This window comes from Salmo salar, chromosome 27 (genome assembly GCF_965601325.2).
Source record: "Salmo salar chromosome 27, fSalSal1, whole genome shotgun sequence".
NCBI classification, from domain to species: domain Eukaryota; kingdom Metazoa; phylum Chordata; class Actinopteri; order Salmoniformes; family Salmonidae; genus Salmo; species Salmo salar.
In genome coordinates, this window is record NC_138317.1 from 20,055,155 (window position 1) to 20,075,252 (window position 20,098).

Here is a 20,098-nt window from a genome sequence, read left to right on the forward strand (position 1 = left end):
ATAAAGGTCAAATTAAAAAACATGTCACGTGCTCCTGCAATGCCCTCTACTGCTCATCCTGTGTCTCCTTGACCTGCTGCCACTCCCCCAGTACTCTCGCAGTGTGTGGGCATAGGCTGGAGTCAGAGCAGATCCCCACCAGCTGCAATCTGTTCCATAATCAAGACCTCTCCAATTCCTTAGCCCTGCCACTTCCATGCTGCCAGATTGTAATCTCTGCTCAGTCAGTCTATGATTCTAGTCATTTGTTACTAGTCAAATCCTGTTGTGCCTGTTTTCCTTGCCTGATGCTGTTTTCCTCTCCGCTACAGTTCTGCGCACTCTGACTCTGGTCCCTGTCTCCAGTCGCACGTCTCGTCATCCTGCTACTCTGTCCTGGATTCCCCACTCTACTACTCCCTTGGATTCCCCTCCAGACCTGCTTACCCTGTTTCCAGCAACCCGCCCTAGCTTCCCCTGACCTGCACTCCTTCTCCCCCCTGTGTGTCAATAAATACCTTGGTTACTTCATCCCAGTCTCCTCATCTGAGTCTGCTCTTGGGTTCCCCTGTTCCACTCAGTATAACACAACATCCCCAATGCTATTCGATGGTACAAATGATCAGGAAAATAATCATCATGCCTCTCTGTCGACGTACCAAGCATTGCAATTGGCAGTACAATAGACTCAGCATGGGGTCTGTTGATGAACACACACACACACCACTATGATAACCCACCTGTGGAATTCCATACTTGTCAAAGATCTGCCAGAGGTACCAGTCCTCCCGTCTCGAGGTCTTCCTGAACTTGAAAGTCGTCACAAAGGCATATTCATCTGGCAGACCTTGAGGGAACACGTCTCTGGAAAACATCAACAGCACAGATGGTTGCCATTCAATCATCACATCCACACTACATGCATGCATTATCGCTGGATTGTTGACATAGCTCACTGTAGTATATCTACTGCTACAGGCCTACATATCATTCTGACTATATGACTAGATTGTATTTGGATTACTGAGACAGTGTTATTTGGGTTGTTAATTGGATTCGTTCTGACATTCTTGCTTTCTTGTTTCTTGACTATTCATTATTTATGAACTTCTTTGACATTTTACTGCACAGGCAGGAGGTAGTAACACAAGCATTTCACTGCACCCGCTATAACATCTTCTAAACTGTGTACGCGACCAATAAACTTTGATTTGATTTGATCAATCAGCTTGCAACTGAGATTTTCATCACAAACGGGTGTTGTTTGTTTACCTTTTCAACTCCCATAAAACATTTGGGGTCAACAATAACGTTATAATTGATGAGAAAGAAAAAATGCTTTTACTTCAATTGAACACCGTCTAAGAACTGGCACAATGGCCAACACATAGCCTCAGAAATTCTGGGTTTATGGTTGGATCTTGACAGAGTACAGCAACAACTGGAAGTGACTTTTTGTAGCAGCTTAACCTGCTTGGTAAATTCTTCTAATCTGATACAAAAAAGTAACTTCCAGTCATAGCTGTACTCCCTCGAGCCAGAACCAGGGTTTAGATTCCTCATTGGTATAGACGGGTTGGCTGACAACGTCATTAAAATGATGTGTGCATCAATGAGGCAGAAGGCTGTGTGGTGTTATGATTCTGAACAGTCAGATCTTTAGCAACAATGACAAGAAGCTGCTATGTGGGGAATCGGTTGTGACATCGTTGCATCTTGTTATTGATAATTGTTTTGAGGTGTTTTGACTCATTTATATGCTAATATGGCAAAAATTCACTAGCTAGCTAACCAACAACTGTAATGATGTATTTGAGAGACAGAAAGTGCTCATCGTGCAAATGTGATTATGTTTTCAATAAACATTTGGATATTAAATATAGTTTACATGTTGTCAACAATCTAAGCCAATTCCAGTATTTTTCCCTATAGTTGAACACGGGTGGTTTTATTGCTTATTAACAACTGTTGGGTCTAATACTGAATGCTGATTTGATAAAACCGCATTCCATCCGGTGTCTATTCCACAAGTTACCATTGGCTAAATCTATGATGTTAAAAAGCCTATTTACTCTGTTCAAATTCCACTGTCTCATCAGCTCAGCCAGGCAATTTATAAACTTGAACTCCACTATAAAAAGCATCTGGACATTATTTCAGATTTCTTTTAGACTAACAATGAGTTTTCTACAGCGGAAATTAGTATAAACCTTGCCGTCTGTCTCTCCGACATTTGCAACTTTATTTCAATATTCAAATTCGATCTCCAGATGTCCCATAGTAATGAACGTGTCGGGAGTCAGGATGAGACAGGCAGGCAGGCAGGCAGCTTTTCTCAGCTCCGACTCAGGCCTAACAACACCCGTGCCAACATTTCTCTGGCATTATCACTTAAACTACCATCCCATGTATGCACACGGCCAAATATCACACCTGTGCCATGACTTCCATCGCCTTGTGGCCTGAGCCACTGGCGCGATCTCGCATGGTATTTGTCACAGCAAATACAAAATAATTCACTCACTCTGTCTGTTGTACAATAGGCATGGTCCCAAGTCGAACATAGGAGCTCTGGCCCTCATCAAACCTTAATCCCAGTATGTTTTCCACTTTGAAGTATTCCATCAGGTCAAACCCTGCAACAGACGGGACAGAAAATAACATGATTAGCCTAGAGTTGTAGCCGAGTAAATCAAATACATAACGTGGTTTGTAGAACCTTCTTCTGATCACCAATAGAGGGAGCACAGATCATGAAAAGGCCGGAGCAACACACAAAAAAACATAAAATATACCTATAGGTTGAAAATGACTGACAGGGAGATACCAATTACCCAAGTAATTAGGATGATATTTATACCGTTTCTCACAATATATAAACTAACATTAAGAAGTTTAGGGTTACTTAGAAATGTCCTTGTTTTTGAAAGAAAAGCACATTGTGCACCGGGGCCTCCCTCTCCTCTTTCTATTCTGGTTAGAGCTAGTTTGCGCTGTTCTGTGAAGGGAGTGGCACACAGCGTTGTACGAGATACTCCGTTTCTTGGCAATTTCTCACATGGAATAGCCTTCATTTCTCAGAACAAGAATAGACTGACGAGTTTCATAAAAAAGTTATTTGTTTCTGGCCATTTTTAGCCTGTAATCGAATCCACAAATGCTGATACTCAACTAGTCTAAAGAAGGCCAGTTTTATTGCTTCTTTAATCAGGACAACAGTTTTCAGCTGTGCTACGATAATTGCAAAAGGGGTTTAAAATGATAAACTTGGATTAGCTAACACAACGTGCCATTGGAACACAGGAGTGATGGTTGCTGATAATGGGCCTCTGTACGCCTATGTAGATATTCCATTAAAAATCTGTAGTTTCCAGCTACAATAGTCATTTGCAACATTAACAATGTACACTGTATTTATGATCAATTTGATGTTATTTTAATGGACAAAAAATGTGCTTTTCTTTCAAAAACAAGGACAATTCCAAGTGACTCCAAACCTTCGAATGGTAGTGTATATACATTTATTAACAATTAAAAAAAACAGAAATACCTTACTTACGTAAGTATTCAGACCCTTTGCTATGAGAATCTAAATTGAGCTCAGGTACATCCTGTTTCCATTGATCACCCTTGAGATGTTTCTACAACTTGATTGGAGTCCACTTGTGGTAAATTCAATTGATTGGACATGATTTGGAAAGGCACACACCTGTCTATATGAGGACTCACAGTTGACAATGCATGTCAGAGCAAAAACCAAGCCATGAGTTCGAATGAATTTGTCCGTAGATTGTGTGAGGCACAGATCTGGGGAAGGCTACCAAAAATATTCTGCAACATTGAAGGTCCCCAAGAACACAGTGGCCTCCATCATTCTTAAGTGGAATAAGTTTGGAACCACCAAGACTCTTCCTAGAGCTGGCCGCCCGGCAAAACTTAGCAATCGGGGGAGAAGGGCCTTGGTCAGGGAGGTGACCAAGAACCCGATGGTCACTCTGACAGAGCTCCTGGAGAGCTCTGTGGATATGGGAGAACCTTTCAGAAGGCCAACCATCTCTGCAGCATTCCACCAATCAGGCCTTTATGGTTGGGTGGCCAGACGGAAGCCATTCCTCAGTAAAAGGCACATGACAGCCTGCATGGAGTTTTCCAAAAGGCACCTAAAGGACTCAGACCATGAGAAAAAAGATTCTCTGGTCTGATGAAACCAAGTTTTAACTCTTTGGCCTGAATGCCAAGCATTACATCTGGCACCATCCCTATGGTGAAACATGGTGGTGGCAGCATCATACTGTGGGGATGTTTTTCAGAGGCAGGGACTGGGAGACTAGTCAGAATCGAGGTGAAGATGAACGGAGCACAGTACAGAGAGATTCTTGATGAAACCCTGCTCCATAGCGCTCAGGACCTCAGACTGGGGCGAAGGTTCATCTTCCAACAGAACAACAACCCTAAGCACACAGCCAAGACAATGCATGAGTGGCTCGGGACAAGTCTCTGAATGTCACTGAGTGGCCCAGCCAGAGCCCAGACTAGAACCCAATCTAACATCTCTGGAGAGACCTGAAAATAGCTGTGCAGCGACGCTCCCCATCCAACCTGACAGAGCTTGAGAGAATCTGCTGAGAAGAATTGGAGAAATTTCCCAAATACAGGTGTGCCAAGCTTGCAGTGTCACACCCCAAAAGCCAAAGGTGCTTCAACAAGTACTGAGTAAAGGGTCTGAATACTTATTTCCTTATTTTTATACATTTGCTAAAAAATCTAAAGACTTGTTTTTGCTTTGTCAATTTTGGGTATTGTGTGTATATTGATGAGGGGAAAAATATATTTTATGAATTTATGAGCAAGGCTGTAACATTGCAAAATGTGGAAAAAGTCAAGGGGTCTGAATACTTTCTGAATGCACTGTATATCGTTATTATCACGTCGAGACAGATACATTTTAATTTAGGGGGGGTGGGGGGAAAGAGAGAGAGAGCGAGAGGAATCCCATGGTATTGTATAGCCGTAATATTCGTGATTCTGGAGTTAGCAAATAGGCATTTGTCATCCCAGCATAAAACATGCAATGATCACTCAAAATACCAAACAGTTCTCACACCCTAAAGGGACGTAGAACTATGCATATTTGGGGTCTCCACCCTACAGTATGTCATCACCTGAGAAAAGAATAGGTACAGACAGAAGGAAATTCTGTTTGTAGTTTGTGGTTACCTACTAATAGACCACCAAAGTAGCTATTAAACTGGTTTGATTGAAAACTTCCCAGACTGGTGTAGGTATAGAGTCTCCTACCATTCAGCGATCCTATTGAACAAGTGGCGAGATTGACTGGTAATATCACCATTCAGAGCCAGAGGAAACCTTTTAGTCACTCAGTAATCATCATGCCTAACTCATTTACATCTGAGTGTTGAGAGATGGACTTTGGTCGTCTGGTCTGACCCAACATGTTGAATAAATACTGAAAAGAGTCAGTAGAGAACCATTGAACCATAGACTGGCGGCCATGATGTCCCCACTGTGTGTAATGATGAACCGGCAGCCAAGCCCAGAGCTCCGATGTTGCCATCTGTCTGGATCAAAAGAATGCAGTGTCTTTCCTTTTCCTAGTCACTGCACTCATTTGGCGTTCCCCACAGAGCCAGGTCGCCCCATTGGCCGTCTGTTCTTCGGCTGTTCAGAATAACTTTTTGGAGGATGATGATTATACAGCATCCTCTGCCAATCCAAATTACAGGTCTGTGCTACAGCCATGGCTCGTCCCTAAAGCCATGGGACTCAGTGAGCCAATGGAGCACAGAGAGTATTTGCATACTGCAGCACGGTGACAGAAGAGAAAACAGAGGTATAAAAAAACTCACAGCTGGATTATGGGTAGTTTGGTACCTCCTTCAACCACGCCCCACCCGGATGACATCTGATCTCAAAGTCTCTGTTTAAAGAACCAACAGGCTAGTTACCCCAGTGTTTCCCCTACCATCATTTTCTTAGCGGTGTGGGGCCGGACCTGTCTGTCTGTCTGTCTGTCTGTCTTAGTAGTTGTCACTTCCTTGCTGTGAGATGAAGTAGATGGATGCAGCAGGTCAGAGGAATGTTTATCAGATATCCAGCAGCGTGGTATGACAGGGCTAAGGGGCCCCTGTATTTTTATTTTTTATTTTTTCCTCTGTTGCTAATGTGTGTTTCAAGGCTGTTTCTACAGAACCAGAGTAGGTTTCAGCAGCACTCTCACATTACCGCCTCCATAATGAAACTTAACTGCCCCTTGAACAATGTTAAGCATAGCGTATTGACATTCGCAAGGCATATTTCTTCTGAATTATGTACATATGGGAAATGTGATTCAAATCTAACTGAGAAAATGTGTACTGTAGCCTGATTAAAACTCTCTTCAGAGTGATTCTCTGTTGCATGAAGAGCAGTCTGCATTCTGGACTGAAACTTATGAATGAACTCAGAATAGCAGGGTATTCAAGCTGCCTGTACTACCAGATACACAGTTGCTGTAAGAAAAATTTACAGCAGACAAAAACTACAAATATAATTCAATCCACTTTTCTCATGAATTATGCCAGACTGGCTGTGTATTTATAGGCATTGGCATTGGTAATCAGATCAGATGGATAATTGGCAACATTAGTAAACACCCCGCCCTTGGCCCTGCTGGCATTGCCACCTTGACTTGTTTGTTGTTTAAAAGGGTGTGTTTTCTTCAAACCACATTAATATGGTGGGTGACTAACCCTGGAAACCTCAGTCCTGTCACATACACTCACACTCGCACGCACACTCGCACACACAACTGTTCCATTAGAGCACCATGACATTACTGCATACAAAAGCTAATTTTAGGCTTCTGACTTTAAACAAGTGGAGTTTGATCCCAGCCAGCACATAACGTTCTGAGAACCATATGTTTCTTAGAGATTGGTAAGAACATGGTTGTCCTATGGTTATTTTGCATACAGCCCTCACACAACTTTCTGGGAATGATGCAGGAAAGATGCTTGGCTTTGGAACATTCTCAGCACATTTAGGGAACTTGACCAAAAACGTTATTTTCTTGGTATTTCATTACTTTAACAGAATGTTTCCTAAAAGTTCAAACATGGTTACATTTCATTTCAATTTTGGTAATGTTCTAGAAACATTCTCTAACAGGTTTGACATTGGGAACGTTCTCAAATAGTTAAGAGAATGTTCAGAAACAATGTTCTTCTGTGGAATTTTCAGTACTTCAGCATAACGTTTCTTTGGTGTGACTTTCCACCATGTATGGCCATACGAATGTATAAGGGCAAGCCGATTACCTCGTTTCAAGATGGCTGCTACTTACATTCTGGTTAGCGTTGTGAAGCATAAACAATATAAACACGGAATGCATTGATACTCACCGAAAGCCGAGACTCCACAGATCATGAGGATGTCTTATTTGTCTAACTATGACCTACCACCAGCTTCGAGAGTCAATATTTTTATTTTACTCAACATTTTCACCAAACATCTTGCAAGATAAGCTTCAATTTGGTCTGTGTTTGAGCTATAGCTACACGGAGGATATTAAATTCATCCTTAGGTTGGTAAGAACAAATCTAGCCTATTGCCAATATTATCTGATGATGTATGACTTAATGGCAAAATCGAATGTACACCAAGTGACTATATCTTTGCGCATCAAAAATATGACGTCGCTTGCTTACACACCTTAGGCATCCATTACACAGGAGATTGGCTACAATGGCACCTTGGCAGTCTTGTAGCCAATGATATAAGCTTTCCAGGGATATGCAGTTGACCTGGGTGGGACAAAGCAAGGCCTTGAACCTTTTATGCGTAATGTGAACTATTGCTACCTGGCTCAGAGACGTGACTCACCGAGCATAATACATTACATTGTAAAACAGATTTCATCGCTTTCATTTCATTGCTTTAGCATAAAAGATGGCTTCTCAAGAAAATAAAAATTTAAAAACTAATAATATCGAACAGGACGCTAATAAGAAGGCAGCTATGAATAAGTATACCGACATAGAAGCTTGAATAAAATACTGGTTGGACTCGGATCAGGGGAACGATTTGGACAACGAGGATTTCGACAAAGATTGCTTTCTATAAGGATTGGATACACTTTTAGATCTGTAAGTAAATCATTTTCATGACTTTATATTGCTAAAATACTATATGTATTTAGTTTATTATAATTTGCCTGCTTTTGATGCTTTGGATTTAGTTTACATAGGCCTATGTAACAAGTAATTTCAATGTCATATACTGTAATTCCAAAGTAGTTATTGTTTATGTTTCATATTAGTTCACTGTTTGCAGTTTTAAGTGTCATCCTTGTAACTTATGAGAGGCCACTAAACTCTCATGGCCATTGTTTATTTGTGGTTCTCACCTCTGCCTTTGTCTCCAAAGCATTACTGTTTGCATTGTGTGTGTGCTTCACACCTTCTATGTCAGTCTCTGTACAGATAAAGTTTGTGCTTGGTATTTTTACTCTACAGTAATGTAGTTTTGTAAATGTAGTCAACTAATTCTGTGTGTCTTACAACAATCTATCCCTTTATTTTATTCACCACAGAGTGGAGGATGTAAAGGATTTTGATGATTTGAGAGCCACCCCTCCCCAGCAAGTGCCCCCGCCGGTCAAGGTCCCCCCACTGTTATGTCAATCACCCCGTCTACATCCACTCGTCATAGGCCTCATGAAAAAGAAAATAAGGGCTTGTGGCACCATTCGCCCTAACAGAATCGGTTTCCCCAAGACCAAGGTAAACGACATAACAAAGACAGCGGAGAGGGGGACCATACGTTGGATCAGGACTAACAAGCTGCTTTTTGTGACATGGAAGGACACTAGGGAAGTAACCATGCTCACCACAAAGCATTAGGCATTCAATAACAACCATGTCTCAAGGAGGGTGAAAAGGGAAGAATGTCCCCATTCCTGTTTCTGTGAAGGACTACAATGCCAGCATGGGGGGTGTCGACCTATCTGTTGCTCTTTCAGGTCCTCCACAAGACCAGGAAGTGGTATAAGATTTTTTTCCCACTTTGTGGACATTGCTACAGTAAATGCTTTCATTCTCCTTAAACAAATGGCCAAAGCAAAAGGTCAAACTACTCTCTCCCAGTTGGCCTTCCGAGAGCAGCTGGTGTTGGCAATGGCTGAATTGGGGGGCCAAAGCAACCTCACAACCATCACAAGGCCCCTCACTCAAGGTTAGCACAACTATCCAACACACATGAGAAAAGGAAGAACTGCAAGCATTGCACAAAACACAGGGAGAAAAAAAGGGTGAAATGCCAGATCTTCTGTCCGAAATGCCAGTTTGCTTTTTGTTTCCTGGCAGAGAGGGACTGCTTCAAGGACTATCACGACATGCACAAGCTATGGTGAAACTGACATCTAATCATCTACACCTGGGATGTAAAAATGAACATGAATGCTATTTGTAAATAGTTCAGCTTATTTCTATTTTTGCGCCTTTTTTAGTGAAAGACACGTGTGTAACCAAGTTTGTGTTTGATAAGACATTTTTATGTATTTTTTTATGTATAGCTGTTGCTTTTATATTGTTTTTGTAACAGTTAATTTGTTTGTGGGACCAATACATTGGATATGCCTAGGCTAAACATTCAGAGATTGAAAAAACACTTGGATGTCCCCCGACACCACCACAATGTTTGAGAGAGGTTGGTGTTGTAAAAAAAATGTTTTTATAGTGAACAATAACTTTTAGGCACATCCGGTGTGCAAAAACAGTACAATTACCACATTCTGACACTTTGGAGAGGCTGAAAGACACTTGAATGTACCCTGGATACCCCATAACATCACCACAATGTTTGAGTGAGGTTGATATGGTAGAAATTGTGGGAAATTTAGGAAATACAAATATGTAATAGCACCAGAATTCTCTAATTTACAGACATATGCCACTTTGGAGAGGTTTAGCCACACTTGGAAACGTCCTGTGACCACACCTGACACCACTTACTAAAACATCTGCCCATTTGTAGTTGTTAGGTCTATCAATCCCATTTTTTATCTGATGATGTGGAAGCCATCTGTTTCCAGCTCTGGGCATCAATAATTCACTTATTGCTTGCCAATGAAAGGGGTGGTATACAGAATACAGCCCTATTTGGTAAAAGACCAAGTCACTCCGCTTTTCAGTTCGCTGCAGATAACAACTAGAACGAGTTGCAAACAATAAATCTAACTGGACCGTTTTATCTCCATCTTTTCATTCAAAGACTCAATCATGGACACTCTTACTGACAGTTGTGACAGTTGTTTTGTGCTGCTGCCATGTTGTGTTGCTACCATGTTGTTGTCATGTTGTGTTGCTACCATGCTGTGTTTTCATGTGTTGCTGCCATGCTATGTTGTTGTCTAAGGTCTCTCTTCATGAAGTGTTGTGGTGTCTCTGTTGTCACGACGTGTGTTTTGTACTATATTTTTATTTTATTTCTTTATCCCAGCCCCCGTTCCCGCAGGAGGCCTTTTGTCTTTTGGTAGGCCGGTATTCTAAATAAGAATTTGTTCTTAACTGACTTGCCTAGTAAAATAAAGGTTAAATAAAATGTTACATATAAAAAAATATATATAATTATATATGTATTATGGCAAGAACAGCTCAAATAAATAAAGAGAAACGACAGTCCATCATTACGTTAAGACATGAAGGTCAGTCAATACGGAACATTTCAAGAACTTTTAAAGTTTCTTCAAGTGCAGCTGCAAAAAACATCAAGCGTTATGATGAAACTGGCTCTCATGAGAACCGCCACAGGAAGGAAGATCCAGAGTTCATAGAGTTACCAGCCTCAGAATTTTCAGCTCAAATAAATGCTTCACAGAGTTCAAGTAACATCTCAACATCAACTGTTCAGAGGAGAGTTTGTGGTCGAATTGCTGCAAAGAAACCATTACTAAAGGACACTAAAAAGAAGAAGAAACTGGCTGGGTCCCATAAACACTAGCAATGAACATTAGACTGGAGAAAATCTGTCCATTGGCCTGATGAGAGCAAATTTTAGATTTTTGGTTCCAACCGCAGTGCCTTTGTGAGATGCAGAGTAAGTGAACAGATGATCTTGGGGCGGCAGTGTAGCCTAGTGGTTAGAGTGTTGGACTAGTAACCAAAAGGTTACAAGTTCATATCCCTGAGCTGACAAGGTACAAATCTGTTGTTCCACCCCTGAACAAAGCAGTTAACCCACTAGGCCATCATTGAAATGGAATGAAATGAAAAAAATCTCTGCATGTGTGGTTCCCACTGTGAAGCATGGAGGAGGTTTTGGGGTGCTTTGCTGGTGACACTGTCTGTGATTTATTTAGAATTCAAGGCACAATTAACCAGCATGGCTACCACAGCATTCTGCAGTGAAACGCCATCCCATTTGATTTGTGCTTAGTGGGACTATCATTTTGTTTTTCAACAGGACAATGACCCAAAACATCTCCAGGCTGTGTAAGTATATGCTATTTGACCAAGGAGGAGAGTGATGGAGTGCTGCATCAGATGACCTGGCCTCCACAATCACCTGACCTCAACACATTTGAGATTGTTTGGGATGAGTTGGACTGCAGAGTGAAGGAAAAGCAGCCAACAAGTGCTCAGCAAGTGCTCCTTCAAGACAGTTGGAAAAGCATTCCAGGTGAAGCTGGCTGAGAGAATGCCAAGCATGTCATCAAGGCAAAGGGTGGCTACTTTCAAGAATCTCAAATATAAAATATATTTTGATTTGATTAACACTTTTTTGGTTAAGTACATGATTCCATATGTGTTATTTCATAGTTTTGATGTCTTCACTATTAATCAACAATGTAGAAAATAGTAAAAATAAAGAAAAACCCATAATGAGTAGGTGTGTCCAAACCTTTGACTGGTACTGTATATATTCAAGGGATACCAGTACCGAGTCAATGTGCAGGGGTACGAGGTAATTGAGGTACAGTTTAAATCGGAAGTTTACGTACACTTAGGTTGGCGTTATTAAAACAAATTTTTCAACCACTCCACAAATTTCTTGTTAACAAACTATACTTTTGGCAAGTCGGTTAGGACATCTACTTTGTGCATGACACAAGTCATTTTTCCAACAATTCTTTACAGACAGATTATTTATCTTTTAATTCGCTCTATCACAATTCCAGTGGGTCAGAAGTTTACATACACTAAGTTGACTGTGCCTTTAAACAGCTTGGAAAATTCCAGAAAATGATGTCATAGCTTAAGAAGCTTCAGATAGGCTAATTGACATGATTTGAGTCAATTGGAGGTGTACCTGTGGATGTATTTCAAGGCCTACCTTCAAACTCAGTGCCTCTTTGCTGGACATCATGAGAAATCAATTTAATCAGCCAAGACCTCAGAAAAAAAATTGGAGTCTGGTTGGAGCCTTGGGAGCAATTTCTAAATGCCTGAAGGTACCACGTTCATCTGTACAAACAATAGTACGCAAGTATAAACACTATGGAACCACGCAGCCGTCATACCACTCAGGAAGGAGACCAGTTCTGTCTACTAGAGATGAATGTACTTTGGTGCGAAAAGTGCAAATCAATCCCAGAACAACAGCAAAGGACCTTGTGAAGATGCTGGAGGAAACAGTTACAAAAGTATATATATCCACAGTAAAACAAGACCTATATCGACATAACCTGAAAGGCCGCTCAGCAAGGAAGAGGCCACTGCTCCAAAACCGCCATAAAAAAAGCCAGACTACAGTTTGCAACTGCACATGGGGACAAAGATCGTACATTTTGAGAAATTTCCTCTGGTCTGATGAAACAAAAATAGAACTGTTTGGCCATAATGACCATTGTTATGTTTGTGAGGAAAAAGGGGGAGGCTTGCAAGCCGAAGAACACCATCCCAACTGTGAAGCACGGGGGTGGCAGCATCATGTTGTGGGGGTGCTTTGCTGCAGGAGGGACTGGTGCACTTCACAAAATAGATGGCATCATGATGAGGGAAAATGATGTGGATATATTGAAGCAACATCTCAAGACATCAATCAATCAAATGTATTTATAATGCCCTTCTTACATCAGCTGATGTCACAAAGTGCTCTACAGAAACCTAGCCTAAAACCCCAAACAGCAAGCAATGCAGGTGTAGAAGCACGGTGGCTAGGAAAAACTCCCTAGAAAGGCCAGAACCTAGGAAGAAAACTAGAGAGGAACCAGGCTATGAGGGGTGGCCAGTCCTCTTCTGGCTGTGCCGGGTGGAGATTCTAACAGAACAGAACATGACATCAGTCAGGAAGTTAAGTCCCTGTAGTTCAGTTGGTAGAGCATGGTGTTTGCAACACCAGGGTTGTGGGTTCGATTCCCACGGGGGGCCAGCACAGGAAAAAAAAATGTATGAAATTAAATGTATGCATTCACTACTGTAAGTCGCTCTGGATAAGAGTGTCTGCTAAATGACAAAAAATGTAAAATGTTAAAGCTTGGTCACAAATGGGTCTTCCAAATGGACAATGACCCCAAGCATACTTCCAAAGTTGTGGCAAAATGGCTTAAGGACAACAAGGTCAAGGTATTGGAGTGGCCATCACAAAGCCCTGACCTCAATCCTATAGAAAATATGTGGGCAGAACTAAAAAAGCATGTGCGAGCAAGGAGGTCTACAAACCTGACTCAGTTACACCAGCTCTGTCAGGCGGAATGTGTCAAAATTCACCCAACTTATTGTGGGAAGCTTGAGGAAGGCTACCCAAAATGTTTGACCCAAGTTAAACCATTTAAAGGCAATGCTACCAAATACTAATTGAGTGTGTGTAAACTTCTGACCAACTGGGAATGTGATGAAAGAAATAAAAGCTGAAATAAAAAATTCTCTCTACTATTATTCTGTCATTTCACATTCTTAAAATAAAGTGGTGATCCTAACTGACCTAAGACAGGGAATTTTTACTAGGATTAAATGTCAGGAATTGTGAAAAACTGAGTTTAAATGTATTTGGCTAAGGTGTATGTAAACTTCCGACTTCAACTGTATGTACATATAAATTAGGTAGGTAGGGGTGAAGTGTCTAGGCCACAGGATAGATAATGAACAGTAAAAGCAGTGTGTGTGTGTGTGTGTGTGTGTGGATTGACCCATATCTGCCAATCAATCAAACACACACTGAGATCTGCCTGCACAATTCAGCTGTATGTAATATATATGAAATAATATTTATCTACATATGCCATATAGCAGACGCTTTTATCCAAAGTGGCCTAAAGTCATGCGTGCATACAATTCTTGTTGTTGTGAATGTGAAGCATTTTGAAACAACTGCATAGTTCTAGTGATTTATCCTAATTGCTTCCTCTTTATACTGCAGTTTATAGTAAAGGCCCAGCCACATAATTAGCACTGGTGTTGTCTACTAGAGGATGTGATATATCAGGTCTAGTCAGCGGGAACCACTGGAGAAGCTGTTGTTTTAAACACCAGCTCTGCCAGAAGGCCTCAGCTTCCCAGACAGGTTTAAAACCAACATTGTTAAACCTCTGTTCTCTCCCGGATAGGGTTTTCCTGAACTTGGCTGAAAAGCTGTTTCAATATGCAGCTACACATGACTGAGTTAGGACTTAGTCCCACAATGCCTTAGAGGACTCCCCCAGCGGTCTTATCTGCTAAGGGCTTGTGCGGGCTTTTGTTCCCGCCAAGCAGTAACACACCTGATTCAGCTAATCAGTCTTATTTGAAACATATTATTAGTTAAATATTTGAATGTGGTGTTACTGCTTGTCTAGATGAGATTGGCCACCCTGCCTTTTGCACTACGTGGTGGTATAAAAATGTAGCCTTTTGAGTGAAGAGATTGATGTTTTGGCAGTAAAATTTTGACCCTAAATCCGTGATTATCCTAATACTCAGGAGCAGTAAAGGAAAAAGGATTAAGCAGTAAAACTCTAAAGTATGTTATTATTCATATCGCTTTGATAGACTAGATTGCGAGGCAAATTCGCATTTTGAACAGCCTGTAAAGCTAGCATTTCTCACTGCTAGATGTTCTCTGTGATTTAGATATCTCCGTGTCGTGACTCCAATACTTGTTTTCTGATCTGCTTTCATGATATTGCAAGCGTTTCAAACTAGATTTGACAGTTTCCTCTCCCCAGGTAAAGAGGCTGTAGCAGGAGTCAGACGTCCCGTCCCTGTCTGTTTTTCCTCTTAGCATGGTGATTTTGAGTGGGAGGCATAGACAGGAACTTAGATCCCTTAAGACTGTAAGACAACATCCTACCTATCTGGTTAAGCACTACTGCTCCACTTTTCTCAAACTCAGAAACACAGCCACTGAAAATAGAGACCACAAGAAGAACCTGAACCTGCTGAGGTTCCTTTAATATAACTAGTAAATAGAGAACTAGACCATAATTATTATTTTTAAGTTGTCATAGATAGTGATATAGTTTCTGTTCAGTTAGCGAAACGTCCCACCTTCTCTTGTAGTCGAAAGGAAAGTCTGTGGGTCAACTCTAGGGAAGTAGGTTACTTCAGGAGCAAGTTTTGATACTTTTTGTAACATTATAACAATGGAAAAGTGCCCCAGCGAATGATAAATGAATTGATATGTTTTAGCTTGTCTCAAATACTTTTTCCTTTGTGTTCTCGAAGGAAGGTCTTTAGTGATAGAGGAGAAGGTATAGAAAGTCATTTAGCAATTCATTTACCATCTGGTCTTAAAAAAATGTAAAGAATGAAAAACAAACAGGTATTTGTGTAGCTGGCCTATAGTCAGATGCTGTTATTTACCATGATTACATAGATCCAATGATCCTTTCAGTCAGACCTAAGATACATTGCATTTGACCATTCTGTTTGATGAATGTGAAACATTGAGTTTAAAGTGAAAAAAGGGAGAATAAAAGTTGTCTTTACCTGGAACTTCTTCCAATCCATAGCTGGTGCTGTTGGGCTTGAAGCGGTCTGGTTGGACCTTCATATTGGGGCATAGCACATCTGAGAGAGCAGAATTTGATTGGGGTAAGAAAAAATCTTATAGTTTATGCCTTCCATATACAGTAATTCAAGTTAGCACTTTGTATTATAATTTGTCTTACGCTGCAAGAATACATGATTGGATTCATGCAGTCAACAAATCAATGTTTACAGTGTGAAATGAAAAAATATATATTATACAGAATGCTATCTTTGACCTACCCTAGAAACCTTGTTAGCTGCGTAGTTGTCATTGAATAGGCTCATTAGTTTTAACTAGATGATCAGAGTTAAATAGGGAGCGTCCCATTGAAACGGGATCCTTCATTGAAACTACCTGTAGATCTGAGACAGTCTATTTGACACAGACAGACTGCCCCAGAAGATACATTCCCTCTGGCTTCAGTAGGAGTAGGGCTGCATGTACCAACCCCAGCGGTGACCGTATTACTCTCACTCACACACACACACACACACACACACACACACACACACACACACACACACACACACACACACACACACACACACACACACACACACACACACACACACACACACACACACACACACACACACACACACACACACACACACACACACACCAGAGGCCTGGGACAGCCAAGTGATGCCAGTGGTGACAGAGAAGAAAGGCAACACCTCCACTCAGGGTTAGTTTACATTGGCAGAGAAGTATTTTCTATTTGTAAGAGGGAATACCCCATCCTGAATGTTCTATGTGTTGTTGCTGAAGTAACAGGTATCAATGCTGCTGGCACAATGGGATGGGGTTCTTTGTATGATGTTCAACCTGGGATGGAGACTAGTGGCTCAGTTGGAGACGGGGTACAGTATAATGTAAATGTACTGTACATTTCTTTGCCCACCTCACTCTACTTTCCTGGAACACTGTATGGTTTGTTGTACGATGTTCATGTGCAAAAACAGGCATATTAGAGACCTCAATTCTCATTGCATTCCTTTGATCTCTATTGGTAAAATCTCTGAAATAGTACTAAATGATGTTGACGGTGTAGTTGTTTAAATTCCTCAACATAGTTGTGTTAAGACCAGAGGAATTCAGTTTTAACTCACATTATGGGCTTTGAACCGTGATGCTACTCTATGATACGTTGGCATCAGAGGAACTAACTGCACTTACACACTTATGATTAACAATACATTTGGTTGTGTGTGTGTGTGTGTGTGCAGCAGCAGCCAGACACCCAAACCGCACAGCAGATCGTGTCTCTGACAATCATTTACTATCAGACCCTGTAATTTTCTTTAATCGCGGCTATAAAAAGGACTTTGTTGAGATAAGAAGGCTTAACTTAAATATGGTATCCATTTTACAGGGATGGCTCAGACTCTTGGCATGTCTTGTTCTTTGTAAACGCAGAGTCAAGTGCATAATTGGAAAATCCAGGTAGACAGTTTATCCTTGGTAGATTGTTAGTGTTGTCACGGTGTTCATGTCTATTAATAAGTTGTTTACTGTGGCAGAAAAGGAAATAAGCAAGCGATCATTTCTACATGTGATGTGGTCTCTCTCGCCGAGATGTGCTTCATGTTGTGTGATTGTTTGTGTCCTTGCTTGTTCAGGTTTATTTGTATTTTTTCATATGATGCAAAATGCATCATACTGGACATATTTCTGTATTTTGAAAGTTATATATCTTAAACTTTATTTCTGACACGCAAAACAGTTTGGGACTATATTAACAATGGGCTAATGAAACAACAAATACCAAAAGATAGTTTTTGTGTGGAGTTTTCCTTTATTTAAGCATTTCCAAACTTATAAACCGAAGAGGCTTTGCTGGTGGTTGTAGGTCTTCAGTTCCGTTTTTAGTAATACTACATACCTATTGTGGCCAACAATTACAACGCTAGCTTAGAAAAGATAGCTATGCGGCAGGTAGCCTAGCGGTTAGAGCATTGGGCCAGTAACTGAAAGGTTGTTAGATTGAATCCCTGAGCTGACAAGGTAAAAATCTGTCGCTCTGCCCCTGAACAAGGCAGTTGACCCACTGTTCCTAGGCCATCATTGTAAATAAGAATTTGCTCTTAACTGACTTGCCTAGTTAAATAAAGGTTAAATATAAATTTTAGATGATGCGTCAATGTGTTTTAAGATGCAGCCGTAACTGAAGGTCTGAGACTGAGCTCACTGCAGAGCTAGCTACTCCCTCTCCATGTGGCCTAACATCTATAATTTAGAGATCCACCTCAGAGTTATTAAAATGGAAGCAATGCAGGGCAGAGCTCTTTGCTTTTGGGGCCCAGGGGTATCTCATAGGTCTAATACACCAGCAGTAACATACAATGCAACAGCAACTTGAGCTGAATCTGCATTTTGAGGCTCATTAACTACTGGGTTATTTTCTGAATGCATCTCTCTCTTGAATTCAGCCACGCTGCTCTTTTGTATCACCACTGGGAAAGAGATATCTGCTGAGACTGGAAATGCCATGTCATGGATGGAATGGGAGGTCATGCAAGGTCAAGTGTGTCCATGCTCTTGTATCTTGTAGTGGAGCAGGTGATGTGTGTGTGTGTGTGTGTGTGTGTGTGTGTGTGTGTGTATATATATATATATATATATATATATATATATATATATACTGACTATACAAATAATGAAGAACACCTGCTCTTTCCATGACATAGACTGACCAGGTGAATCCAGGTGAAAGGTATGATCCCTTATTGATGTCACTTGTTAAATACACTTCAATCAGTGTAGATAAAGGGGAGGAGACGGGTTAAAGAAGGGTGTTTAATCCTTGAGACAGTTGAGACATAGATTGTGTATGTGTGCCATTCAGAGGATGAATGGGCAAGACAAAAGATTGAATTGCCTTTGAACAGGGTATGGTAGTACAGTAGGTGCCAGGCTCACCGGTTTGTGTTAAGAGCTGCAACGCAGCTGGGTTTTTCACGCTCAACAGATTCCTGTGTGTATCAAGAATGGTCTACCACCTAAGGACATCCAGTTAACTTGACAAAACTGTGGGAAGCATTGGAGTCAACATGGGCCAGCATCCCTGTGGAACGCTTTCAACACCTTGTAGATTCCATGCCCTGACTCAATATAAGGACGGTGTTCCTAATGTTTGGTTTACTCAGTGTATATGAAATTGAAAATTAAGTTTAATTAAATACAAAACCTTTTTTCATCTAATTCCTATGGGCCTTGGGTCTCCCTGGGTTTCCAGACTAGGAAGCCATTCATCAACAACATCCTCTGAAGCCAAAGCACTGGAATAGCCAAACCTACAGTGGTGTTGCACTTTGATCAAATCGTGTGTACTGTATATTTTTTATTTAACTAGGCAAGTCAGTTAATAACAAATTCTTATTTACAATGACGGCCTACCCCGGCCAAACCCGGAAGACGCTGGGCCAATTGTGCGCCTCCCTATGCGACTCCCAATCACGGCCGGATGTGAAACAGCCTGGATTCGAACCAGGGACTGTAGTGACGCCTCAGACCGGCTCATCAGTAAAAAGATTATGGCAGTTAAATAGTCTTTGATTTAGCTAACACGCCTTTCACAGTTAGTTGAGTTAAAATGTTTCTGTTTTTATATATATATCCTCCCAGCACTTTGTTTACCAGTGGTGGGCTGGTAACATTTGATGAAAAGGTGAAAACATACAATGTAGAAGTCCTAAAATGCTCTTTAGGACCTACTTGAAACATTAGAACTGTAATTTTCAGAGCAAAAATAACTTGGGCCACTCTGTGCGGTGCCCACTGATATTCTTAGATACACTAGCATGGTGATCCTAAAGATTACAGAGGGATAAATGTTGGATGGCCATGAACTTGAGGCCAGGGCAAAATAGGTTCTGTGTAGTGAACCCTGAGTACACTTATCCTCATATCATAATAGATTGCATATCTGAAAGCATTATGACTAGTGAGGAATGTATAGATTGAGTCCAAGGTGGGTATATGAACATTGGAATCTGTGGGCTCAGAGGGAAGGCTCAGGGTTAAGAGCTTCCAAATGAATCTCCTTGCGCCTTGCCAAACTCAAGTGGTTAAAGTATCACTAACTACACAAGGATGCCTGTCTGACTTAAGTAAAGAATAGAGGCTCTGCTTACAGTATGATTCTGAGTTAACACTAAACACAGCTCTGAAT

The 20,098-nt window shown here is 41.0% G+C and overlaps 1 protein-coding gene across 1 annotated transcript in view; it reads right to left on the reverse strand.

Moving 5' to 3' along the window:
- Window positions 1-20,098, reverse strand: part of LOC106588620 (uncharacterized) — a 77,476-nt gene that overhangs the window by 50,567 nt on the left and 6,811 nt on the right. Inside the window, exons 4-6 of the mRNA XM_014177785.3 lie at window positions 15,882-15,962; window positions 2,504-2,615; window positions 720-843 (exon numbers count right to left, since the gene is read on the reverse strand). Coding sequence (XP_014033260.1) covers window positions 720-843; window positions 2,504-2,615; window positions 15,882-15,962 — 317 coding nt within the window. The remainder of the gene's footprint in view (window positions 1-719; window positions 844-2,503; window positions 2,616-15,881; window positions 15,963-20,098) is intronic.